Genomic DNA, 26,509 nt, shown 5'->3' on the forward strand with positions numbered 1-26,509 from the left:
TAGGAGACTAGCTTTGGGATTTAAAGGTACTGTCACCGTTCCCAGCCTTTGAATAGGCCGGCAGCTAAACTGCCTGGGCCATCTCCTCCCGTCTCACCTCCTCAAAAAGAAAGTGACATTTCCTGGTGCTTTTTTTAAGCCCTGGCTGGCTGGGCCTGGCCCCGGGCGTGGGGCGGGGAGGGGGTGGGTGGCACAGGGAGTCACACAGCCCCAGTCTCTCCTCACCTTGCGTGATCTCAAGGCGCTGGGAATAGACAAGGTCTCATCTCCTTGCCATGTGCCCCGGATGCCAGCTGCCACATTCCGGGCCAGCATGTGGGTTTTGAATTCCTCGTCCCCATGCCAGTGATGCCCCCGAGGCAGGCCTCGGGCTGTTGCAGTCCACAGGCCGGCCTGCTGGGGGTGGGGCATAGGCCCATCCCCCCTCTCTGAACAGGAACCTTCGCGCCTTCGTGTCCACTGGCCTTACTCATTCCTGGTCATGGCCGGGGGGCAGCCAGGTCTTTACTGCCTTTGCCCGTTGTCCAGAGATGAACATGGTTGTGCCTGCTGCCAGGGTAGCCACGCGTCTGCTGTCAATGAGTGTATGCATTGCCAGTGTAGACACGGATCTGCTCTCAGTCACTGTGCGCATTGCCAGTGTAAGTGTCTGTGGAGCTGAAGCTGATGAGGACGGAGCTGGGTGGTTAGTGACCAGATGAACCACAGATGCATAGACAACGGTGATCCTTTTACCCGTGTCCACAGAGATCTACTCTAAGTGCGGTCAGTGCCGGCGTAAACACGAGTCTGAAATCAGTCTGAATACCTCGCCAGTGTAGACGCAGGTGCTGTGTCAGGGAATCAGTGACGGGGTACGCTACCTGTGCAGATGGGGGGACATGGGCACCAGAGGAGGGAGGGGTTCACTTCCTAAGGAGGCCGAAAGGGATAAACGTCGCTGTGCCCATTGCATGGGTAGAAGGACTGAGACAACCACACGAAGGACATATACCCGTGACCTTCCCACAGAAGGGAGGCTGTGCTGGTGCATAGCTGTGCTCTTGGTCCCCGAAAAGGGGGCCCCCTTTCCCTACTAGTGTGAGGCACGTGGCTGGGCCTGACCGCAGGGCCAACCCCAATCCCCAGATGCAGCCACTTCATGAAACTTACGTTCTGAGGTGGAAGAGAGATCAACAGTAAATATCAGAAGTAAGTAAATCAGACGGTGTGAAGTACCGACAGTCATCCGACTGGCCACTCAGACGGGCTCAATGTGCCCGGCTGCAAATTACACATCAGTGAGGCTGGGGCGCCAGTGCTCCAGGATGGCCGGTGCTGTGAGGGGACGGAGAGGGAGGATGCTCAGAAGAACATGTTTGAGGAGGCGGGTGTGGCTGAAACAAGCGAAGGGGACAGCGGCGGGAGAGGAGCTTGGAGGGACAGTGTGGGACCAGAGAAACGGGGAGCCTGTGCAAGGGTTTCGAGCAGAGAAATGACACCAGCGGATTTATATGTTAAAAGGATTATCTCGCTGCTCTGTTGAAAACAGTTCTCCAGCACCAGGAATAGTGGCAGCTGGGAGAGCATAGTCGAGGGGGAGGTGATTGCTCCTGCCAGGGACAGAGGTAGAAACGGGGGTGCTGGGCAGGTGGTCAAACTCTGGATTCGTTTCAAGCTTAGCCAGTGGGCTTTCCTTACAGATTAAATGCGAGGTACGGCAGAAAATGAGGTGTGAAGGTCTGGGGTGAGAACGTCCAGGAGGATGGAGTTGCTGCCTCATGCAGGGGAGAGGCCGTGGGCAGTGGGGGTGGTACGGGAGCTCAGGCGGCACATCGAGTTGGGGAGAGCGCTATCAGACCTCCACCTGGAGTTGCTAAGGACTTGGACGCCCAAGTCCTGAGTTCAGGAGAAGGGCTGAGCGGCAGGTAGACATTTGGGAGTGTTCAGTGATATTTGAATGGGTGATGGTTTTTAAGCCTGGAAAGTAGGTGAATCGTTAAGGGAATGCATGTAGATGGGGAAGAAGACCAAGGTTCTGGGGCATCCCGATAGTTCGAGGCAAGGAGAAGAGGTTGGCAAAGGACATCGAGAAGGAGCAGCCAGTGAGGTAGGAAGAAAATCAAGAGGCGGTGGGAGCCTGGGAGTGTGACAAAAAGGAGGGGGCGATCAGCCATCTCAGATGTTGCTGATGGTCAAGGGATGTGAGGACTGGGAATTGTTCCCGTTCTTTCTGCCTAAATTGCTCTTCCTTGCAACCTGTATTCCCCCTCGTTGATTCGTACGCAGCCTTTCAACCCCTGCACAATTGTCACTTCCTCCTGGAAACCACCCTAACCCCAAGCGTTGTTGTTAAAGCCCATCGAATGCCTCGTGCTTCCCCCTCAAAGCCCTCATCACCTCACATAGGTACATATTTGCTTGTATGGTTATTTGATAAATGTCAGCCTCCCCTGCCGGAGGTTATGGCTGGTTTTGCTCGCTCTGTGCTCAGTGCCCTGCACAGCCCTGGGATAAGGAATAAATATTCATTGGCGAGAGAGCAGGTGGACAGTCCACTGTGGTCCCCCCTGCACTGAATCTACTACCCTCCCTGAGCTGTCCCTCTTGGGGCCATCTTTTTACTCCCCTCCTCCCAACACATAAATATGTACACACATGCATACCCCGTTGGGAATCGAGACCACTAACTTGATGTAAAAACACAAGTGGGCCCTGGGAGCAATTGCCCATTAGATTCCTAGTGGGTATACGATAGAGTTGGGGACCTCAGTTTTCTCATCTGTCTAATGGGGGCAATCAAGACTGTCCTGCGGATGGCCCAGCTGTTGGTGTGTGTGTGTGTGTGACATTCATATGTGATTCAGAATGTGAAGATGTGTTGTAAAGTGTCGACAGCTATACCCAGTGTCATCATAATGGGAAGACTAATGTCCTCCTCCCAGGCTACCTGGATGGACGTGGAAGAGATTTATAAATGGAAGCCCTGGGACATGGTGGTTTTAGAGTCAGAGAGACCTGGGTTCCAATTCTGCCTATCCCTTTCAAGCTCTGTGGGTTTTGGTTTTTTGGCACATGTCTTAACTACTCTGAATCTCAGTTTTTTTATCTGCAAAATGGAGGTAATGACATCTTCAGAGAAGTTTTTGAAGATAAATGAGATTCATGTTTGTAATGGTGACCATTATTACTTTATAGCGGGGCACAGTGGGGCTCAAGAAAGCTAAATACTCCCGCCGCCGAGGTCGTTGTAGGAATCAAAAAGGGTAAAGCGTGTGACATATTTAGCCACATGCAGTGAGTGCTTAACCAAATCAGGCTCTGAAACAGGGGAGTGGCCCAGGAGAGGGAATGTGCTGGAGGCCAGGGAAAACCTGGCCTACAGGAGGGATGGCTCAGAGGTGGGTCCTGAGGCCCATCTGCAAGTGTGGGCAGGGCTGTCCCAGGTAAGAGGAGCAGGTGACCCCGGAGGGCAGAACTGGGGTCGCTGGGAGAAAGGCAGGGAGATTGACTTAAACACAACATAAATGCATATCTCTAGAGCTGTCCAAAGACAGGATGAGTGGCCTTGGGAAGTCCCCATCATGGGTGGTCACCAACAGAGACATCTGGCTCAGGGTTCCTGCAGAGGGGTTACTGAATTGTCTGCATGGGAGGCCTTTATCTCCTAGATGGGGCGCCTTCCTACTCTTTCCATATCCGGGAACCTCAGTCACATGGTTCTTTTCCCAATCTGTGGCACAAAAAGGTTTGAGGCACATGGGACACTCCTACAACAGAATCCATAGAAATAAAGAAGAAAGGAAAACATGGGAGTGGTATAATAAAGAGAAGAAATAGCAATACCCCGCACCCAGGTGAAAGATGAAGTCAGACTTGAGTACCAAATGTCGTTGAGCTCCCTGGCAGCCAGACCAAAGAGGAACTATGAAGGGTTCCATAATTTATCATTTATGAACAGAAAAGTCGGCAAGTGCAGCAGAGACACACAGCGAAACACAGTGTTAAGCCCTGAAATAGAACAATTTCCTGCATGGAATACTGGTATTTCTTTGAGTTTAACATGCCAGTGGGTGAGGATATGTGCTGTCCAGTCTCCCGGAGGGCTTCTCAGGTCACAAGAGTGGGTGGGATGTGGGCTCCTGGTGGGACCTTCTGGGGCCCTGACAGCCAGCCCTCCTGGCGTGGGGGAGTCGAGGGGCACTCGGGGACAGCATGGCCCCACTCCCCTAAGGCACATAGGCCTGTGTACCTCCCTGGGGCTGACTAAGGTCCACACCAAGCCAAAGCAGGCAGGTCTGGCTCTCGGGGCACAGCTAGGCTAACCTGCACCGTGGATATCCTGCCTGGCTGCTTAGGGGGGCCCACGGAGGCCTAAAGTGCGGGGCTAGGGCAGGACTGAGGGCCCTGCTGAGGACCTCCAAATGCTTGGGCAAGATTCTCCGCCTCTGTAAACCTTAGACTCCTTGTCTGGAAAGTGATACCAATAGAACTTACCCCTAGACTGGCGTGAGGTTTAAATGCCCCGGTGCATGTGGAGAGTGCAGGCAGCAGGGCCTCCTCAACAGCCGGAAGCCGCCGTCCTCAGCCCCATGTTATCACCAGAGTGAGGCCGGAATGCCGGGAGCTCTGGCTCCCACCCTGCTCACTGTGTGATCTTGGGTGTCCTTTCCCTCCAAGCCTCCTTTGCTCCCTGCCCCATGGCAGGGGCTCACGCGGATAACCACGTGGAAGTGGGCATGGGAAGTCACCATTACCCTGCGGGGAGGGCCTCACCGGCGGGAGGCCAGAGCGCTGGCTCTTGGACATGGCTTTGCCTTGGTCTGTGGCCCCAGGAACAGGCTCTGGAGGCCACGCCATGGGCTCTCGTGAGGCTCTCATTTGCTCCCGGTCTGTTAGCAGGCAAGTGGTAGCAGGAGCAGAGAACATTAGAGAGCATTAGGGAAAGAAACCTGAAATTAAACACATTTCTCTCGCTAGCAGTTGCTGCTGCTCCTTGCAACGACCATCCCCCCCAATAATTCAGGGGGAAAAAGGCTGTGTTTAGATTTTTGTGGAAGGAAGCCTTGGCCCAACTCCTAGAATCCCAATGTGCAAGGGAACTGGCAGTCTTGAGGTGTCTCCCTATCCCTGAATTCTGCCTTGGATTTGGGGAAACCCGAAACATCTGGCCTTTTCCTCCAGGACCCCCAGTAGCATCTGACTTCCCGGGCTGTGTTACTATTATTGTCGTAGTCCCCGCTTGAAAAATGATGGGACTGAGTTTCCCAGAGGTCACTTGCCTACTGCAGTCAGACAGCCAATGGCAGAGCTGGGACTCCAGCTCAGGTCTCTGAAGCCAAGCACGGGGCTCTTCGCCTTCTGCCACGCTCCCTGCTTCCCAGTTCCCAAGGTGTTCCGGGGTCATGAGCTTCATTCCGTTTTGAGCCTCCTGGCACTTGGGTCTCAGCCAGCCTCACGCATCCCCGCCGCGAGGATGGGGCTGGGAGGCATCACAACCACGGAGGGCCCAAGTTGAAGGTCCGTTTCCGGTCCCACCCACAACTGCTGAATCCGTCGCTGAACACGGGGCCAGGGACTCTGCATTTGTGTCTCCCCCAGGTCATTCTCCCCCAGCACATCCCACCACCATCCTCTCCCTCACTCAGGCCTCAGTCCACTCCTGCCCCCTCTGTGCCTCCCCGAGGGTCTCCAGGGAGGGCTTCTTACTTCCCGCTTCCCCATCCACCCTTCCAAGGGGTCTGGCTTTGGCCACCACCAAGTAAGCTCTCCTTGGTGCTACATCCAGAGACTTCTCCTCAGGAGACACCCCTCCCCGTGTCCTCCAGGACCAGGGCTGGCCCTGGTTGGGCAGACGGGTCCCCATGCTGCTCAGCCGGGCCTTCACAGGCGCGTGGACCCAGCCTCACTCATGCTGCATGATGGCTCTCTGTAGGTCAGTGGTGCTGTGTTGAGATGGGGGGGCATGTCCACCTCAGTCCCCCAGGTGCCTCCCAACTCCGTGCATCTTGTATCATGACTGTAAGATTCTTCACTTTTCTACGTCTGAGATGCTCTGATCCTAAGCACTTTGTTGTGATGGGACCAGGGCAGGAGGGCCCACAAGGGCCAGAGGTGAAGTGTTGGTGTGGGGTCCAAAACGATGTGTTTGAACCCCTCCTTCTTGCTTTCTGTATTATTTCATTTCTTTATCACAGCCCCACCCCGGGATGCGGGGTGCAGGGAAATGCTCTCCCAGCCCCTCCTATCCAAGAATGAAGGCTCAGAAAAGGGCAGTGTCTTATCCAAGGTCACCAGCCAAGCCAGGCCTCAAACCAGGGTTGATCCTGAATTCAAGATCCTGTCATTTCTGCTCCGGCCACTTCCTCCTTTTGAGCTGGGGTCTGGAAGGCAGGCGGGGCCTGGAGAGCAGAGAGGCCTGGGAGGGCGTTTCAAGCAAAGGCTCCGAGGTCGAGGCCATGAACACGAAAGGTCCAGGCTTCAGCCCAGCACTGACCCTCTCCTCTCCACTCTACCTTGAGAGCTCTGCGACCTTGGGCAGATCCTTTTCCTTGTGGTGCCTCCATTTCTCCATTCCTGCCACAAGGGGCAGCTTTTAGGCCAGAAACTTCTGAGGGCTTCCTCTTCCCTGGTGTTCTGGGTTTCTAATGACCATGTTTTCACAAGTCCAAGGTACCATCGATCTAAGACAGGACATGAGTTAAATGATAGCACTCTGGGGACCTGGTAAGACATACTATTTTAAGGATGTGTACATTTTATGACATATTTTCGTTTCCAAAAGTGAAAAAAATATGTGCATCCTGGAACGCAAGCAACACAGGAACGTCTGCCATCTCCAACGTAGCCAGCCTAGCGGTCGGGGCAGCCCTTTCTGGATATGGCCTAGGCCGAGAGTCATGAGTGAATTCAAGGAAGCATCTCTCTGGAAGGCTGGAGGCCTGGGCACGGCCTTTTCTGGCCTTGGTTTCCCCCACTGCCCAGGCTGGGTTCCAGGAACGGGAGGGCCAGTGCGGCGGGGTGAGGGGCTTCTGATCTGAACACAGCCCTGCCTCCCTGTGGCCTTTTCCCTACTCCTGCCCTTTCTCTCCTCTCTCTCAGTCAGAGACAGTTCCAGAGAAAGGAACACACCCCCAGGCTAGTGTGTGAATGACCATCTCTGGCATGGAAAAGGGTCATGGCCCTGGGCTGGGTCTTAGCTCAGATAACAGGTGTACAGAGTGCTTAGCCAGACCCTGGTTCCCCTAGGAGCTGGCTCATACGTGCCCCACCCCCATACTATCCCAGACCTGTCCTTACACACACAAGCACACACACCACACCTCCTATGTGTCCTAATACACACACACGCTAGTGCACACACACACTTCTACCACCTGTAGGAACCACGTACACTACACACGGTGACCATTTACACAAGCCTTTCACACATGCCTGAAGTCAGGTCGCATAAACAGGTGACACATTCTCACCATGCACACACCCACTCCAGATTTACAGTCTCTCCCCCTCCCCCAGTATTCTCCCCCAAACACGGACTTGCCCAAACAGGTGCCCACTCGGCCTTGTTATGTTCTCTGCACAAACTCTGACACACCTCCACTCACACCCTCCGTGTAGCATCATGGAGGGCTCCCCCACCCCCTGCTCCCTGAGCTGGGTGCCAAGGGGGGAGGACTAGTGAAAAGGAACAGGGGCAGGGCGGACCCGGATGCCAGGATGGACTGCCCAGGGCCCCCCATTTACTGATGGACCAAAAAGGGACTGGATCCCCAAGAGCCCCCTCCCTAGTCGCCCCCTTGCAGCCCTCAGCCAGCCCAGCAGGCTGCGGGCCTGCCCAGCCCGAGGAAGTCCAGACAAGTGTAATTCAGTTTCCAAATTCAACTCGACTGACAATTTATTTAGGCCAATTGGCCATCCTGCCTGCTCCGTATCACTGACTCCGCGTGGATTAACTCAAACGCCGTAAACCCCCGCTGGGCAGATTCAATTAGGCGAAAACACTGACCTGAAGCCTCAGGGGGCTCGGGGCCTGGACAGCAGCCAGGGCTCCCTGATTAGCCCCACTGCCTGCAGCCGCACCTGGTCTCAGAAGGGACCAAGTCCTACCCTCAGTATACCAGTGCTGAATCTGAGGCCCAGAGGAGGGAAGTGACTTGCCAAGGTCACACAGCACGTGAGCGCCAGCCCCGAATGGCGGTCCCTGCACCACATTACACCACCGCCTTGTTCCTGGAACGCCAGACTGCAAGAACGCGGATGCCACCGTGAACCCCTGAACGATTCTGAAAGGCAAGCACAATTTTCTACAGATGACTGTGGCATACATAATTTATAAGTGAAAGTCATAGCACATATTGGTCATTTTAATAGATAGTAAATTGCTTCTCTGATTTATGGTTTCAGGGGTGGGGTTACCATAAAAATAACTTGGTGATTTATAAAACATCTTCTTAAGTCAACAGATCTTTAGTAGGTTTGTCTGACTTTACAGCCAACAGCCTCACCACCCTGGTTACCATAGAAATGGGATGCCTCGTTCTGTTGCCATGGCTACCACTTTCTAGAACACAATTGGTGGGTCTTTCACAGTTTGTGATTTGGTTCTGGGGGAAAAAAAAGAAGCTAGGACTGCCAGCTTGGGTTTATGCTGCATTATCAGGCGATCTTGCCTGTGTTGTCTTGAAATTTCACTGGGTGGCCTCTGAAGTGGCCAGGCTGGTGACAACTGTCCCTGTCCCTGGGTTGCCAAGCTTGGGAGTTCATCCCCCCCCCCCCCCCCCCAGCAAACGAGCACCTCAGGAGACACCGTCCTTACTGTGGCCTGGATCCTGGGTGTGGGGGGCAAGGCTGCCGCTGAAGTGGGCTAGGGAAAGGAGACAAGGCCTGGGGGGAGAGGGGAGGAAATCAGGAAGCTGGGGGCTGAAGGGCAGATGTAGGGGCTGGAAATCCAGGCGCTGGCACCGTCACCGTGGGGAGGCAGGCTGATGGCGTCGGGGAAGGCCGAGGAGGAAGAGGCGAGGCGGGCTGGAGTTGCTGTCCTGTGGGAGAGACAGACGCTGAGTCAGCCACACCTGCAGGGGTGAGGTGGGCAGAAGAGGGGCTAGCCGGGTGGCCGTGCCTGGGTTCTGTTGTACCCATAGTGAGTACGCTGTGCGGCGATGGCTGCCGTGTCATCCGCGTGCTCCACGTGTGCGTGCACAAGTGCTGCGAGGGGCTGCAGGGTGTGCACCTGCGTGTGTATGTTTCCGTAGAATCCGTGGGTCTCTGTGTCATCCCTGGATGTGTGGTCAGGACCCTGGGCTGTAGTTTGTGTGGCTGCACCGACAGCATATGCGCTTAGGTAAGGGGTGAGGTGTGTGCCCTGGGTGGTTGTGTGTGTCCGTGGTCTCCGGGTGACTGGAGATTGGGAGGCAGACGGCTCACGCAGGGTGCAGCCCCTGCGCTTGCCTATAGCCCCTACGGTCCTGGAGCGTCAGCCCGGGATTGCTGCCGACGTGGCTCCCAATGTTGTGCTCCTCCCCAGGGCTCAGCCAACCCCAGGAACGCCCCATCCCCGTGCACGTCCCCAGTCCCTCTGGCTGAGCTCCTTGAACAAATTGGGGTCATTCGTCTCCCAGCCTGCCCTTCTCTGGGTCTGTGAGGAGGTGGCCAGGTGGTGACACAGGCGAGCCCATCCAAGGCTGCTGTTGGCAGTGATGAGTAAGGTGGGGGCAGCCTCCCTGCGCCTGGGGCTGCTCTTGCCCCGGGAGCTAGCAAGTCCCGGGCAGCTGGGCCGGCCCAAGAACAATTCAGGTGTGGCTTGGCTCCAGCCTGTGGGGCCAGGCACCCCAGTTCTCTCCCTCACTGGGAGTGGGCATAACCTGCCCTCTGGGAGTCTGAGCTGTGGGTGCCAAGCTCCAAGACGGAGGCATCCAGACACAGGGCCCACTAACCAGTTGCTTTGGCAACTCTGTGGCACAAAGAGTTTAGGTCCTAGAGCTAGATGAGCTTGGGTCCAAGCCTCAGCTTCATCACTAGCTCTGACCCTTGGTTTAGTCTCTGACCTCTCTGTACCTGGGTTTCCTTTCTGGCGCAATGGGGTAGGACCACCTGTCTCACTATGTCGGTGGGAGGACTAAAGGCGCAGAGTGGGTCCTTTGCTTTGGCAGCTTCCTGCTCTCTCCTTCCTGTGCTCAGCTCCCCGAGGATGGCCAGAGGGAGCGGGGACTCAGCTGGAGGGGAGCTCTTGCTGTGGCTGCGCCATGGCAGGCCTGCTGGCCTCTGGGCATACGAGAATGCAGCAGTCTGAGTAGGCCAGGGCCCCTGCCTCCACAGCCCTCCTAAGGGCCCACTTGGGCCTGGGTGTTGCTGGGGCTCGGCCTGTTCCCGGGGACCAGGCCGACCAGCCGCAGAGCCCAGGCAGGGCAGCAGGCCTGGCTTCCACTTCCCTTGCTTCCTCCCAGGAAAGGAGTCCTAGTGCCTGGCTCTGGGCTGGGCTGAGGCTGCCACCCCACCCCCACCAACTCCCTGGGCCCTGGGGCCCAGAGAGGAAAGAATCTAGACAGGATGTTCCGTTGATTGCTGAGAACCGGTACTTTCTCCTACCCGAATTGTATGAGACCTCTCAGGACCTCAGTTTTCCCATCAGGACTGGGCTGTGAGAGGGGCAAGAGGGGTGAGAGCTCTGCGGGCCTGAGGGAGCACCTGCAACGTCAGTGCCCTGTTGGGGCTGTTCCCATGAGCCTCCCCAAGCGCTAATGAGCCAGCATTGGAGACAGGCTTGCTGCCTCCTTGGGGGTGAATTTAGAGACTCCTTGGGGGGGAGGTCCCTTCATTTGCTGCCTCGTTAGGGCCTCAGCTCCAAGAGGAGCCTCACCTGGAGAAGGGGTCCCAGGAGCAGGGCTACTTAGAGGGGCGCTGAGGGATGAATGGGTTTTTTCAGAGGTACAAAGACATGGAGATGGGGGAGACACAGAGAAGGAGGTCAGAAATGGCTGAGAGTTGCATTTGGCAACAATTTTGGGTGTGGGTAGAGAGAGAGTCCTCGGAAGTCAGGGAGGCCAGGCACAGAGTGTCTCCTGTGTCAGGGCCTTTCTCTGTGGGCAGCACGGTCAGGTGGCCTGGGCAGACAGCTGGGGTGCCAAGGGGTTGCTCCCTCTGGTAGCTGTATGGAGACTAGACTGGCAACTGAGACGCTAAGCCTAACGCCTGCTAGCTTTGATGGCAGTGGTCCTATTGAGAGAGGGTCATGTGTGAGCAGACAGGGACAGAGGAGGATAGAAGAGGGAGGGTGTAAGGGGGGGAAGCCATGGCTGATGGGGCAGTGAAGAGGGGAGGTGCCTCATGCCTCCCGCCCTTGGCCAGGATGCGGAGCCCAGGGATGCGATGGGCCCCGCCTCTCCGCAGTCCTCAGACACTCACAATGTGTGTGTCCTTCGCCTCTCTCACAAAGTCCTGCCCTTGGGGATCTGGTGAATGCCAAGCCCTAAGACGGGGCCCTCCAGAGGAACCCTGGAGGCAAATACCTAGCATTTCGGAATGTGTTTTTAGCTCAGAAGCTCTGGCCACGCTGGTGACAGAAGGCGCTCTGGAGCTACAGGAACGTGGGTCAGAGTGGTTGCACTTGCTTCCACTTTGCTTTCCTGGTCTGCTTCTGGGGTGACCCAGGTCTGCACCGTCTGGACCCTTAGAGAGCTGTTTCTGGAGCTGAAGACCTGGCTTAGTCCCTACCCTGCCCCACCTTGTCCAAACCCCAGCTGCTTCACAGGGCTGAGGGAGCTTCTCTTTTCAGTCCACTGCATTGGACTTGACTTTGCGTGCGTCCTTTACCCTCAGCTGGGCAGGGAGCTCCCCAAGGCCGAGGCTTTATTCCACTCTGCCTGGTAAAGAGTAGAAGGAAGAAAGGTTGGATGGATGGATGGATGGATGGATGGGCAGGCAGGCGGAAGGAAGAAAGGGAAGAAGGAAAGGAGGGAGGAAGGAGGGAGTGAAGGAAGAAGGAGGGAAAGAAAAAAGAAGAGGGAAAGGAAGAATGAATGCATGCATGATGGATGGGAAGGGGGAGGGAGGGAGGAGAGAGGAACAACCAAAGGAAGGAGTGGAGGAAGGGAGGAGGGAAGAAGGAGGAATGGACGTGAGGATGAAAGGGAGGATGGGAGGGAGGGAGGAGGGTAGGGAGGAAGGATGAGGGGTGGAAGAGAGGGGGAAAGGGAAGAAGGAAGGATAGATGGGTGACAGGAGGGCTCGATCAGTGGGTGGAAGGAAGGATGCACAGGGATCGTACTTGATAGCCGTCCGGGATAAAATGCTGGAAAAGCGTACAGTGCTCTAAAGCCAACAGGACTATGAGCATACCGTAACGCAGAGAGACGTCTTCCCGTCCGGGCCTCAGGCTTCCCATCTGTAGCATAATTTCTAAAGGCTTCTCTTACTCTCTAAAATGCTATCTTTGTCCCTTCCCCTTTTCTCTCCCCTTCCTCCAACCCAGAATGTTCCTTGAAAGGTCCACATAGTTCTTGGTTTCTAGATCCATGCCAGGTTAGGTGCCAGATCCCATGGCTATGGTCAACCCAGACAGGGCTGTTCTTGGACATCCAACGCTGCCCCCCACACCGACTACCACCACAAGGTGGAGGGGTGCACCCGTGCAGTTGCTAGAAGCAGCACGGCTGCCTCTTGTTGTGGAGACAGGGTGGGGCCTTGGCATTCCTTGAGGTTATCCGCGAGGGCAGCTCTGGAGAACACAGGGGCCTCCCAGTCCAGACTATAGCCCGGGGCTGCTTCCAGAAGATGGCCTTGCTCAGGACACTGTCTGTCTTGCACAGGCTGGCAGAAGGGGCCCCAGAGGGGAGGGGTACTGTGGGAACATGCGAGCAGGGATGACCAGCTGGACTCCTGGAGGAGAACCGACTGGCTGGGGTTCTTCTAGAGCTCTGGGGGACCCAACTAGAGGCTGTAAGAAGAGGCCTTGCCTGGAATTCAGTCTGAACAGGAGAGATAGCGGCTCGACTCTCTTTCCTCAGGTACCCATGTCTGCTGGGGGCTAGAGAAGCCCAGGGTCATCAGATGGGGCCACCAAACCAACCAGAAGAGCTCCTGAAGCTTTCTCCAGGGGCTCAGGGCCAGAGCAGGTGGCCCCAGACAGGCTGGGTCTCCCCGGCCGTTTCCTTCTCACTGGTGGAGTCTGAGAGGAGGAGACACCCACATGTGTTTGGAAAGCCCCAGCCCTCCAGTAACTCCTTCCTCCCTTCCACCCACTCCCCTACCCAGCAGGAGAGAAGCAGACCCTGTGGTTTTGGTGCCTTTGAGGACCGCCGGTCCAATTCTCCTTCTGAGGCCTGAACGTGCAGCACAGTATTGCTGACAAATGAGCATTTAGCCTTGATTTCAGGACCTCCAAGAATGGGGAGCTCCCCTCTAAGCTGGCAGCGGGAGCTCCTAGGAGGACAGATAGAGGGGGTGTAAAAGGCATCCTAAGGCCTTGAGGCAGATATCTATCTTTTGCAGTTCTAGACTTGAGAGAACCCGAAAGAGACCACATCAACGAGGTCCTCATTCCTGAAAAAGATTGAGAATGGACTGTGGTAGGAAGAGGAGGGCTGGACCATGTGGCCACTGAGGGGCCAGATTCCATCACAGCTGCCCCTGCTCTTTCCTTTGCCACCTTCGGCCTCAGCAAGCTAGGCCACTTTTAATACTCAGACTGGGCTAAGTGCTTTACTAAGTCACCCCCAAATCACAGCGGCTGAACACATCAGTAGTTGATTTCCCACTCAGGTATTTAGTGGATATCTTTCTTTTCAGGGACTGAGACTACGTCCTTGCGGTGACCCTACTGGCCCCTAGAGCGTCAGCATGTAACTGGCAGCTGGGGGAGGAAAGAGGGCCTGGAGGATTGAGTAGAAAGGTTCTAAGTGCCAGGCCTGTCATGAGCGCACACCCCTTGCGTGCACCGTCCACTGGCCCCGGACCCAGTCACGTGACCCCAGCTGCCCCGAGGAAGCCCGGCAAATGGCGTCGAGCTGTGCATCCACGAGGAAAGGAAAGGCATTTGTGAAAATAAAGCAATCTCTGCCACAACTTCTTACCTCCCTGAGCCTCCTCACTCGGTGCTCTGAGGCGGGAAAGGTGGCCCGTCAGTTTGGCCCATGTTGGAGGGGGCGCTGGGCAAGCGTCTTCTCCTGGCCTGGCTTCTGACTGGACCCCACGCCCAGGCACCCCAGGTTTCTTTGCTCTGGGTGGGAGGGCCTCCCGCTGACACTGTGTTTCTCCTCCACAGTATGTGGCCTTTGCCTCCCTCTTCTTCATCCTGGTCTCCATCACCACCTTCTGCCTGGAGACCCACGAGCGCTTCAACCCCATCGTGAACAAGACCGAGATCGAGAATGTTCGGAACGGCACGCAAGTGCGCTACTACCGGGAAGCGGAGACGGAGGCCTTCCTCACCTACATCGAGGGCGTCTGTGTGGTCTGGTTCACCTTCGAGTTCCTCATGCGTGTCGTCTTCTGCCCCAACAAGGTGGAGTTCATCAAGAACTCGCTCAACATCATCGACTTCGTGGCCATCCTCCCCTTCTACCTGGAGGTGGGCCTCAGCGGCCTGTCCTCGAAGGCCGCCAAGGACGTGCTGGGCTTCCTGCGCGTCGTCCGCTTCGTGCGGATCCTGCGCATCTTCAAGCTGACCCGCCACTTCGTGGGGCTGCGCGTGCTGGGCCACACGCTGCGCGCCAGCACCAACGAGTTCCTGCTGCTCATCATCTTCCTGGCGCTCGGCGTGCTCATCTTCGCCACCATGATCTACTATGCCGAGCGGATAGGGGCCCAGCCCAACGACCCCAGCGCCAGCGAGCACACCCACTTTAAGAACATCCCCATCGGCTTCTGGTGGGCCGTGGTCACCATGACGACGCTGGGCTACGGAGACATGTACCCGCAGACGTGGTCCGGCATGCTCGTGGGAGCACTGTGTGCGCTGGCGGGCGTGCTGACCATCGCCATGCCCGTGCCCGTCATCGTGAACAATTTTGGGATGTATTACTCCTTAGCCATGGCTAAGCAGAAACTACCAAAGAAAAAAAAGAAGCATATTCCACGGCCGCCGCAGCTGGGATCTCCCAATTATTGTAAATCTGTCGTAAACTCTCCACATCACAGTACTCAGAGTGACACATGCCCGCTGGCCCAGGAAGAAATTTTAGAAATTAACAGAGCAGGTAGGAAACCTCTTAGAGGCATGTCAATCTGACCTTTCACCTCCGCCCCCCGTAGCGATGATTCCAGATTCAGTCAGACTGCTTCCTTAGTTCCGTGGGCAACCCGGGACCGCGCACTCAGTCTCGAGGTGTGGAGCCCGGGGGCCCAGGGAGATGCTGGGCAGCCACATTCACAAGGCGAGAGCCTGCTGGAGGAACCTCACTGGTGGCCCTGGGTAAGGAGGTTGGCGCGCTGGTCTCGTGAGGTTCGGAAGAGACGACGTGGCCCGCGAGGTTGCATAGGACTCTCTTAGCAGGAGCCCAGGGGGCTGCTGCTCGGCGGGCAGGAGGCAAGCGTGAGTCTCTGACTCAGGCCACTGTCCCGGTGCCGGGGCAGGGCAGGGGTGGGTGTGATTCGGAAATGCCAGACAGCTTCCGATTTGGTCTTGACTCGGCTCCCTTCAGGCTGTGCAGACAGCACAGTTGGTGCATGGGATCGGGCAGGAGGGTCCTGCAAAGGCAGCAGCAAGGATTCTCACCACCCCACCCCCCCCAGAGCCTGTGCCCATAGCTGAGTAGAACTCCTGCTCTGATTCCGGCTGCCTAGCTCCGGGTGCGTCCTCGGAGACGCCTGTAGCCCTCCGTAACAAGCTTACTTACCCCATAGCATGCCGAACCAACTCATCTTCCACCACCACTCTAGAGTTTAGCATTTATCTTTAGGAACCTGTTGGAGCGACTCTAGCTTTCACGTTGTCTGTTTGGGTCGATGGTCGAGAGGGAGCTTCCGGTGGCCTTCTGATGGAAGCAGCTGGTGAGCGAAAGACTAGAGGGGGCCACCACCCCGGGCAGCTTAGATGAAAGCACTTACAGACCAGCAGCCACCTCCCACCGAGGGGTCTCCCCATGTCCGGCAGTAGGGACAGCAGCAGCAATACGTGACATCCAGACCCGTGTACAGCCACGTTCCCGTGAATTGGGGGGGGGCAGGGGGAGGGGGGCCACGAAACAATACTAGTCACCGTGGGATATATTCTCATATTCCATGGCTAGTGGTTCGTTCTGGGACTATCTCAGTTTTATGAGAATCTGCACTCGCACATAAAGTTGATCACGGGGCTCCGGTCCGAAGATACAAGCCCATAGTCTACCTCCACCCAGGGAACACCATCGACTTATTCTGTGGACACAGGGATTTCAAGGGAATGAATGACCCAGAGAAGAATGGCAACACTGAGCTGAGACGTGCCAGGGTGAGGGAGGCCGAATGAGTGACAGGTAGCATTTAGTCTATGGAGGACGTCCCCGTGCCTGGGTCTGGCGGGCTGGCTCAGACCTGGAGGAGCAAGGTTCCCCCCGGTTTGGGTGGCCTCACCCAGCGGATGAGTGATTCTTCCCTGCTGACACGCCCACCACCCCATCCTGCTCCCGATCCGGCTTCATTGCACACCTGTGCGGCCTAGCGCAGAACCCCCAAGGCCCGCTTCTCTGCCCGTGGGGGCTCTCCTGCCCCTTCGTCTGGTCCCGTACCCCTCCCTGCTTCCTGGATTCCTGGAGGCACTCAAGAAGAATGTGGTTAGTGTCCCGGGCTGGGCCAGGGGGTGGGCGAGGGTCTCCGAGGCTGGAATAGGGGGCCTGAGGTAGGGCTGGGCCCCCTGGCCAAGGTATGGCCCCTGCTCAGCGGGGGAGGCACAGGCTAGTGGAAAGCTCCGCCCCACCTCTCTGCTTTGGATTAGGTGGACGTTTGACCTCAGGAGCCACCGTCCTGGCAAGGAAAGTTCTGGGGCTCTGGGGAGGGTCTGGGCTGGCCTAGCCCCCACCTTCACTCCAGGCCCCAGCAGGAAGAGCTCAAAGCTGGGTGACATCACCATGGCGCTACTTGGGCCTTCTGTCACATCCTCTCCAACACTGGATATATCAGGTTCAGTGCCCCAAGCTGGGGTGCCCAGGCCAGCCTACCAAGGATCCCCATTTCACTCCAGTCAGGCACAGATTCCTCTGCACTCCTAGAAAATGCCAGTATTCTCCATGCGGTGAGAGCACACACACACACACACACACACACACACACACACGCACACACACGAGTGCACGTATGCCAAGTGCAGACGTGTGTGTCCTGACGTGCACACCAGCTAGTCCCAGAGACACAGCCCTCTTCCCGTGCTGCAGCAGACCTGTGAAGCCCTTTCACTTCTGTGGATCCCCTGGGCCCCCCAGCCATGGCAGCCCTGCTCCCGGGAGCCTCCTGGCCCCTGGCCCCAGATCTCAGGGACCCAGAGAGCTCTGGCTCGGGCAGTCTCTGGCTGAGGAGGGATTTGGGGGCCTCCCAAGCTTGCCCCCAGGAGCCCAGATGCCCAGACCTTCCTCCCTTTCTCTCCCCAGCCCCACACTCTTCCCTCCTTCCCTTCCCAAACACTCACTCGCCCTGGAGGTGCTGTCCTGCTGTCCAGACCTGTCCACCATGGCTCCCAGACCCCTGAGCCTCCTCCCTCACCAGAACACTCCTCCTTCCAAAAGCTGGTGTGTGAGACCCAGGTGATCTATCACCAAGGTGTGGTCCTTAAGGGACCTCCACCCCTGCATCACAAGGCCCTTCCCATTTTCTTCCTTCTCTCCTTGCAGCCACATGCCTAGATGGCTGTGGGGGTGTCTGTGAGTGAGTGGGGGGAGGCCAGAGGTGAGGAAAGCAAATGTGGGTGGAGACCTGACCCTACAAGAATCGAGAGAGGTAAGACATAGCCCCCAAGGCCTTTCCAGCCTCACTCCATCCCCAAGGACAGTCAGGTGGCCTCAGCGAAATCTGGGTTTTCCAATTCCACTTTTAGAATCTGGTTTAAGGCTAAATGCAGTCTGCTAGGCTCTGGGGCATCCGCTACCCCTCACCCCCCAGGGCCAGACCCCCAGGACTCAAGCAAGGCCTCCCCATCGCGTCAGCAGCACCTTCTCTCACATCCACCTCTTGGTCTGTCCTGAAGCCTCAGGTCTGTGTCTGTGAGGGATGATCCGGTCTCCTCCTCTGTACCATGGCTGGCATGGCCTCCGCGTTTGGGGGATTTGTCCTGTGGGGGTCGTAGAGCCTCATGGAGAGATGCCAGGAGGGCACCCCACATAGTCAGGGGCTGTCTGGGGCTGATGGCCCAGGAGAGGCTGCTCGTCTCCCAGAAAGGGTCGCCCCCATCTAGAGTCGGGGTCCTAGACCACCTGCTCTGGACAGCTCGGAGTGCTCCCTCTGTCCTGCCATGTCCATCCACGTGTGTGTCTTGTCCATCTCTGCTCCTGTGATATGGGCGGTCCTCTGTGGTGCTGCGTCTGGGGCTGCGGGGTCCCACCATTGGTGAGCAGGGTGCTGGCACGGGGGGAGGGTTGGTGGCCAGACCCACTATTTGCCCACTGGCATGGAGGGCAGCCGCGAAGTCCCAGAGAAAGTGCTCCCCGGGCTCCCGAGGAGCCGCCGCTGCAGCCTCTGGCTCATCTCTGAAGGGGCATTGTCCCCCGAGCAGCTGAGTCCGCAGCGCCCCCGGCCCTCGCCTCCACCTTCCCCTGCCGGGCCGCAGTGGGTACTGCGAGCGGCGGTCATCCGCGGGGCAGGGAGGGTGACAGGAGTGGGCAGAGGTGACCAGACAGGGTGTGGGCAGGGGCCCTCCACACGGGCTGGCCGAGGTGTTGCTCGGGGTAGAGGGCCAGGGTGGGCAGCGGGGGCCCGGAGTGGGGTCCTTGAGGCCCCCAGGCGGGCCGAGGCGGGAGTAGAGGAGAAACGAACCCACTCTGAGGGCCAGGCATGGGTGTTCTTTTCTGTGGTGTTCACATTTCCTCTCTTTCTCTCTCTCTCTACTAATCATGTCTCTCTCTTTCTCTCTCTCTCCTCGTTTTGTTGCATGACTTGTGCCAGTTCTCGTGATTATACTCTGCTCGTGTCTCTCACAGACCGTCCCCACTTAGCCTGGGACTTTTCCCCTGAGCCCCCTGCTGGGCAGACCCCTGGGGCTGAACCCAAGGCCATGCCCAGCCAGCCCCACCCCGCCCCAGCCCCGCGTGCGCCCCCCGGCGCCCGCTGCGGGTGTGAACAGTAAGTAGTCCCGGAGAGCAGGGCCCAGACACTGGGTTCTCCTTGCTCCAAAGTTTAAAAAAAAATGACCCTTTGCAGGTGCTCATCTGTCTCAGCCCATTTCAAAGCCTGGAAACCATCTCCGTGAGACCCTGCCCATGCTGTCATTTCATCACTGCAGGCCGGCGGGGGCGAGCGGGGGCCGAAGGTCCTGGGGCCTGGGGAGGCAGGGCTCACAGCCTTCTGGGGAGCAGGTGGGAACCAAGGCTCCCGGTGGCCATCTCCTCCAAAGGACAGGGTGGGGGCAGGAGGGCGGGGAGGCTTGGGTTAGCTGGCGCCTCTGGCCTCTTTCATGGGTTCCCCAGGTTGAGAGAGTTGGCCCCTCCTTGGTTTCTCTCTCTTCCAGCCACCCCACTGGAGTTGGGTAGGGAGAATGCTCCCAGTTTCTGAGAGCACCCCAAACCACAGATACACCAACTGGCTAGGGAGGTCAGCTCTTTCACAGAGCAAGACCTAAACACACCCACCCAGTCATAGGTTCCCCTCAAAGGTCACCGTGGTTGAGAGAAGCAGCAGGCCTCAGGGGTGTCCCGGAGTCTTTCCAGGGAGAGAAAGGTGCCCAGCACATACCTACCTGGGATGCCTGATGGCTGCCCCTGCCGCCAGCCCCTGTAGGGAAAACCAGCGGAGCTTGGGTCCCCTTAAAGGCCCAGGGAGCTCGATTCTCCAGGGGCAGGGCACTGAGGGGCAGAGCCGCTGGGCGGGGGCTCAGCACTCAGAGCCAGAGGAGGGGTGTCAGGCTCTACCACCCACCTTTGCCCCACCCCTGGGCCAGAACTACTGGCTATAGATGCCTCCACCGACAGACAGACGATGGCCAACAGAGAGACAGCAAACCCTGGCTCCCCTCCCAGATGGAGAGGCTGCCGGGTGGGACTCACTGTGTTCCCCTTGAGGACAATCTGTGCAGGGTACTATGGGCCCCAACTCCGCATCCTCATCCCCTCTCACCTCCCTGATACGTCTTCCCTTCTCTCTCCCCACTGCCTTCCTCCCTCAGCCCCTTGCCCGGGAGGGAAGACGGGGGCCAGCCAGAATGGGAGGCAGGCCGGGGCGTGTCTGTGCGCACACGTGTGTGCCCGCAGACACGCCCCAAGTGCTAGGCAGCTCCCAGACCCCAGAGAGGCCCCAGTCACGTGGTGTCAGAGTTACCTTGGTAACTGGCCTTTCTGGTTCAGAATAAATCGGGGAGCGAAGCCCCTGGGATTTGTCGAGAAACGCACTGTACGTGAAACGCTTTGCCATCTTGTACGACAGACTTTTTTTTTAAGTTCCAAAATTATGATGGGATTTTTTTTGGATTTGCTTTACGAATAAACCTGATTGGTCCATTTCTCTTTTGACTGACTGCCTCTTTGTAGTGACATGATGTGTACACGGGCCGTGATCCCACCCACGGGCGCGCTGAGTGTGCACGTGGGGAAGGATCACCTGGGCGTGTAGTTACATGATGTGAGCAGGGTCATGGAGGAGGGTCCCCTCTTTAGGCTTTCAGAGAGCCCCTCCCTCGTGTTCACACCTGTGTTGGTGTCGCCTTCCCCTGAGGCTCTCCCCCCAGATGAAGGCTTTGAGGAAGCCCCGGTGCCCACCGTGGGGACTGAGTTGCTCCACCCTGGCCTGGAAGATTCTGCTTTGAGGGCAGAGAGCAGGGGGCAGGCTCAGTCCCCAAGTGTGATGGGCGGGAGCTGAGGCCAGACAGAGCGACCTCTGCCAGCTCCAGAGGCTTCCACGGCTCTGCTCCTGGACTTGGGAGAGGGCGAGCTCCTCGCTCTGGCCACGCTTTGCCCCCACCACATGTTTCCTCACACCTCTTCCCAGGTTCCTTCGCAGGCTGTCACAGAGGCCAAGACTCCTCTCTCCCCACCCGAGTCCATCTGCCACTGTTGTCTTCACACGTCCATTTGCTCTGCTTTGCCGGGACACCGCTGTGAGGAGGCAGAGGAACGGGAGGCCCTCCCAAATCATGGCCCGCTCTCACTGCCTCATGCATACATCCTGTTGTGCCTTTGCAAGCTGACCAGGCCCGCTGCGGGCAGAGCGGGACGCAGACACTGGCGTGATCGGTGGGGGGATTAGAGCAGACCGAGTGACTAGCTGAAATCTGCGTGGGGGGTGGAGCAGATTGAATGGTTAACTTGGGTCTGTGTGGGGATAGAGGAGGCTGCATGGCCAGACCTAGTCTGTGTGGGGGTGGGGCATACAGAGTGACCAGGGTGAGTCTGTGTGGGGCAGGAGACTGTGGGACCAGGCCTGGTCTGCATATGGGGGGTAGGGCATACAGAGTGACCAGGGTGAGTCTGTGTGGGGACAGAGGACACTGTGTGACCAGGCCTAAAGTCTGCATGGCGGGGGGGCATACAGAGTGACCAGGATGAGTCTGTGTGGGGCAGAGGAGACTGTGGGACCAGGCCTGGTCTGCATATGGGGGGTAGGGCATACAGAGTGACCAGGGTGAGTCTGTGTGGGGACAGAGGACACTGTGTAACCAGGCCTAAAGTCTGCATGTGGGGGGTAGGGCATACAGAGTGACCAGGGTGAGTGTGTGGGGACAGAGGAGGCTGCATGGCCAGGCCTAGTCTGTGGGGAGGGGGGCGTACAGAGTGACCAGGGTGAGTCTGTGTGGGGACAGAGGAGACTGTGGGACCAGGCCTGGTGTGTATGGGGGGTAAGGCATGCAGAGTGACCAGGTTGAATCCAAATGGGTGGGGGGCAGGATGAGTGACGAGGTAGGGTATGTGTGGAGGACAGTGTGAAGTGTGTGGTAGGGGGGATCCTGGTGGGGGATATAGTTGATAGATGGGGTCTAGATGGGGCTAGGGAAGCCTTGAGGACCTAGCTGGGTGTGGATAGGCGGCAGCCAGGCTCTGGTCAGCAAGAGAGAGAGGTCTGAAAAGGCCACCTCTCTGGACTGGAGTTTTTCTGCGTGTCTGTCTGTCTTCTCCCTGAGCTCTATGTCTGGCCCCCTACCCATGACTGCATCCACACCATCCTGTCTCATCGGCCCTGCCTTGGGCCCTGGGTCCTGCCCCCAGCACCGCGCTTGCTGGACCCATCACCAACTCATCTTTTTGCAAACTTTGAGCAAACCCAGGAGCCCCTCCTTCCCTGCACTGTGGGCAGCCCACAGGCTGCCCAAATGAGCCGGGGACCCGTAGCCTCGTGCCTCCCTCCACGGCCCACTTGCTTTTCTGTCCTCAGGGACAGGCTGCCCTTTGCCAATGCCCCACCTCTGGCCTGTCCCCCTCCCCCACTAAACAGTTTTCAGTGTCTCAATAGCTTCTGCTTATATGTTTGAAGATTCCAAACTGAATGGGGAGGTGGCGAAGGCCGCGCTGGCGAACGAAGACTGCCCCCACATAGACCAGGCCCTCACTCCTGATGAGGGCCTGCCCTTTACTCGCTCGGGCACCCGCGAGAGATACGGACCCTGCTTCCTCTTATCAACCGGGGAGTACACGTGCCCACCTGGTGGAGGAATGAGAAAGGGTATGTAGGGGAGGCGGGGGCACTCTGCATCGGCTGGGCCGCCTCGCGCTCCTGCAGGTGGGCGGGTGGGGCGGCGGGGGAGGGGTGCTGAGGGGCAGGCAGGCACGCTGAGGGGGGGCAAGGAGCAGGAGCCCCCCCAGGGTTGGCCTCTGGAGGTCTGAGTCCCTTTCTCCCAAGGGGGATGTCAGGTAGCAGAGAGAACCTGAGGTCCCAGCAGCTGGGGGTTGGAACCGAGCTGAGGGGTAGGAAGGGGCTCTGGGACAGGCTGGATGACTACAGGGCTGCGACCCTCAGGCAGGGGGTCACCTGGGGATGTGAGAGGAGCCTTGACTCCTCCAGGCTGCTGCAGCAGATGGCGGGTGAGAGCAAGAAGGCAAGGTCATCTCCCCGGTCCCTTGGTTGCAGAGAGCCACAGGGTGGGCCTGGCCTGGCCAGGACCCTGTAGGCTTAGCCACCCAAGATCCATGTTCTGGAAGACCACCCTTTAAAGAGAATCTGTAGGTCAGTGGGAAGGGAGGCATGAAGACAGAGGTGGTCTCAGGACTTGGGGGCGAGGCCAGTGTCATTGCAGAGGTAAGGTGTGTGCTAGTCAGAATATTGCCAGTGGCAGTTCGAGAACTCGAGGAGAGAGGGTTAAGCAGGACTCTGCGCAGCACCTTGCATCCCTGGTCACTGCCCCGGGTGTGGTTAGCGCCCCCTTGTGGTTGGTGAAGGCTGAGCCCCACGGTGGCCTCTCTGTTCAAGGTCTCCTTGTACCAGACGCTTACCTGAGGCTGACCCCCTGGGGAAAAGACTTCTCCTAGAGCTTGAGCATGGGCTGGAGAGAAGCTTGAGGCGGGGCCCCAGAGCACCCTAGCTCCAGGCTTCAGGCATTGGCCTGGAAGGGAGAGGAAGCCCTCCTTGGCCTATCGGACTGGCTGGGCTTCTCATGCATGTCTGGGAGTGCCTCACATGCTCACACGGGATGCATGCGGACCCGTGTGAGCAGGTTGGGCCGGAGCGATAGTTGGTTTTTTAGAGCAGTAGTTCGTGTAGCCTGTGGCCATTCACAACTGCTCCAGTATTTGAAGTTGTTCAACAAGGCACAAGGAGAAAACACAGAATTCAAAATGAAGGGCAAACCCAAACCCAGGAGAGGACAGGCAGCCTACGCTGAGATGGGAAAGTCCTTCTGGTCATTGGTGTTTCCTGTGCCCACCTGACCCAGGCTGGCCCCGCTTCCTTGCCCTGCCTGGAGGTCCCTCGGACCCCAGTGCGGCATAGACTGCTGTCCGCATGGTGCTGCATGGTGGAGGGCTGCGGGCCTGAGGCGGGCCCATCCTTGGCACCTTCCACGGATAGGCCGATGCTCCCCTTCGCAACTGGCTTTCTCCCTGGAAGTTCTAGAATCCGAGGAGCAGGGGCGGCCCAGGGGAGAGAGGGGGGAAGCAGGGAGGCTTTGTGGCTGTGCTCTGCCCGGTAAGGTCTCATGGGCTGCCTGTCTCCTTCATCTCGAATGTTGGATCAATCTGGGTGGCCTAAAAGAACAGACAGGAGAGGCTCTTTACTGTGCTTCCAGAAGCCGAGGGAGAGTGGGCCAGAAGAAGCCCCATCTCCTTGTAGTGGCCAAGAAGCCTAGTGGCAGCCACTGTCCACAGGTGGGACCCGTTCCCCAGTCCCACAGAGGCGTGGGTGCCAGAGTCTTTGGGGGGCACCAAGGGTGACTTGCCCCCACCCACATCCACCCGTTCTCACGGAGTCATGACAGCGCTGAGGACTTGCTTTTCTCAGGAGAATTGCAGTGCATAAGCCACGTGCAGAGTAGGAAAGTTAGGGACTCAACCCGGTCCCCAGGAGGGAGAAAGAGAGGCGTGCTGGGCCGGCTCACTGCATGGGAACACCAAGCCAGCTGGAGAAGAATCTGCCTGCCTCTGCATGCGGCTGTTCTGTCTTTCCTCCTCCTTCCTTAAAAACTAAGTACCAAGCGGGATGGGAAAGCCAAGAAGAGAAGCTCAAGTGTTAATTGTATTCTTTACATACAGATCTTTGCAAAGAAAGCCCTGTCATTGCTAAGTATATGCCGACAGAGGCTGTGAGAGTGACTTGACCAGGCGGCTTGGCCGAGGACACTGGTGGCTATTAAGCATCTGGGTGGACCAGCAGCCCCTCCTCACCCTCGGACAGAGTAAATTCACGCCATGCAGGTTTGCCGGACGAGTCCGAGTGGCCCAGGTCTTGTACTAAGACGGACGTAGCTTTTTCTACGGCCAAATGGTAACTGACCGTAGAGGATTTCTTTTCCTTCTTTTCTTTTTCTTTCTTTTTTTTTCTTTCTTTTCTTTTCTCTTCTTTTCTTTTTTTTTTTTTTTTACATTTTATTTTATTTGGGGAGGGGGGTGGAGGGGTTCCTTAGCATGACTTGCATGAAGTTAAACAGAAAACCCAGTAAACCAAACCCACCAACCCCCTGCAACTGTAATGATCACCCCAAACACCACCAACAAGAAAAAAGCAAAAGTCTTCTATTTTCTTTCAAAGCTCTTTACTTTTACACACGTTGCTGGAGCCAGACTGTAACGGCGCTCGGTAGAAACCTGTACCTTTCTGGGGGTGGGGGGAGGGGTGGGCACGGGGAATGGATGGCTTCCCTTTTTGTACACGAGCTCGAGAGTCAAGGTTCCGAAAAGGGCAGTCGGTCAGTCATCGGTCATATTGACCTCACCTTCATAGTTCATCTCTCACGCGGAAACTGAGAACTTTGCTCCAAATAGAATCGTGGAAACACGCACTGCTGCTTTCTTCCTTCTCTGTCTGGCATGCTTGTGACCCAGCGGACGTCTTCCCAAGACCCCTGACAGCGGCTAGTCTAGGTTGATTCTGTCGTCTTGGCGTGTAGATTCACTGTGACCAGCTCTCATAACAAATTGTTCATAGTAAATAATCAACACCGTACGGATCTTCCGAGGGTTACTTTAGATCACCAAAAGATCAGGACCACGGGAGGGGCGGCCCTCCTCCACCTTTATTAAGGCACAACCTGGCATTGTATGCAATTTAGTACTTCAGAGTAAAAAACTGCATGCCCAATGTTATGCAAAGCGATTCTAGCATGAAATAAATTTTGTATCATGGGTTCTGTAGAGTCTAAAGCAGATTTGTTTTCCTGAAGCCATCGGAGGTTTGCAGAGACTCACTTCTGCATCTTGAATAAATATAGTATTTTCCCAACAGAAACAGAGGACAGTAGCTTGGCTTGGATCTGATTCTAAAATTAGTGGTGGGGTGGGGGTGGGGAAGGATGATATTTTTGAAAAACACATGCTTGAATTGAAAAAAAAATGCAACATCTCGAGCTTTCACTGCAGCTCGCAACATTTCCTGGAAAGAGAGCAATGCTGCTTTAGCCCAACACCCTCCCCCCCTCCTTGGGCCCTGGCCCTCCATAATAAAAAGCTGACTTTTGAGATGAAGCACGGATTTGGGTTTTTATTGCCGTGGGTAGTGTCGCAATTCGGTTCCGCCTGTGATCAGGCCTGCTGAGCTGGGCTGGGCTGGGGTAAACCTGAACCCTCGCTCCTCTGGTCTTGAGGACCTAGCCAAGGTGCTGGCTGTCCTCCTGCTGGGAAAAGACAGGTTCTTCCTCTTTGGTCTGGGGAGGGAGACAGTTCTCTGAAGGGATGGGGCCTACAAGGACTTGACCCTAAAAGGAGCACATCCTCTAGGCGTTCACTGACACGGAAACTTCTCTGCGAGTCATGCCATATTGATGACTCCTTGAGTCTGG

General features: G+C 57.0%; 1 protein-coding gene across 2 annotated transcripts in view; it reads left to right on the forward strand.

The window, feature by feature from the left end:
* The window catches only part of KCNC1 (potassium voltage-gated channel subfamily C member 1), a 44,377-nt gene extending 18,170 nt beyond the window's left edge, over positions 1-26,207 (forward strand). Inside the window, exons 2-4 of one of the 2 annotated variants that reach the window (XM_008708932.2) lie at positions 14,240-15,173; positions 22,558-22,746; positions 24,768-26,207. In XM_008708932.2, coding sequence (XP_008707154.2) covers positions 14,240-15,173; positions 22,558-22,746; positions 24,768-24,832 — 1,188 coding nt within the window. In that variant the 3' untranslated portion in view covers positions 24,833-26,207. Of the gene's footprint in view, positions 1-14,239; positions 15,174-22,557; positions 22,810-24,767 lie in introns of those variants that run through there. The other variant, XM_040638870.1, reaches the window with a different exon arrangement.
* The last annotated feature ends 302 nt before the right edge of the window (positions 26,208-26,509 follow it).

This window comes from Ursus maritimus, unplaced genomic scaffold (assembly GCF_017311325.1).
Source record: "Ursus maritimus isolate PB19 unplaced genomic scaffold, ASM1731132v1 scaffold_23, whole genome shotgun sequence".
Classification (NCBI taxonomy): Eukaryota; Metazoa; Chordata; class Mammalia; order Carnivora; family Ursidae; genus Ursus; species Ursus maritimus.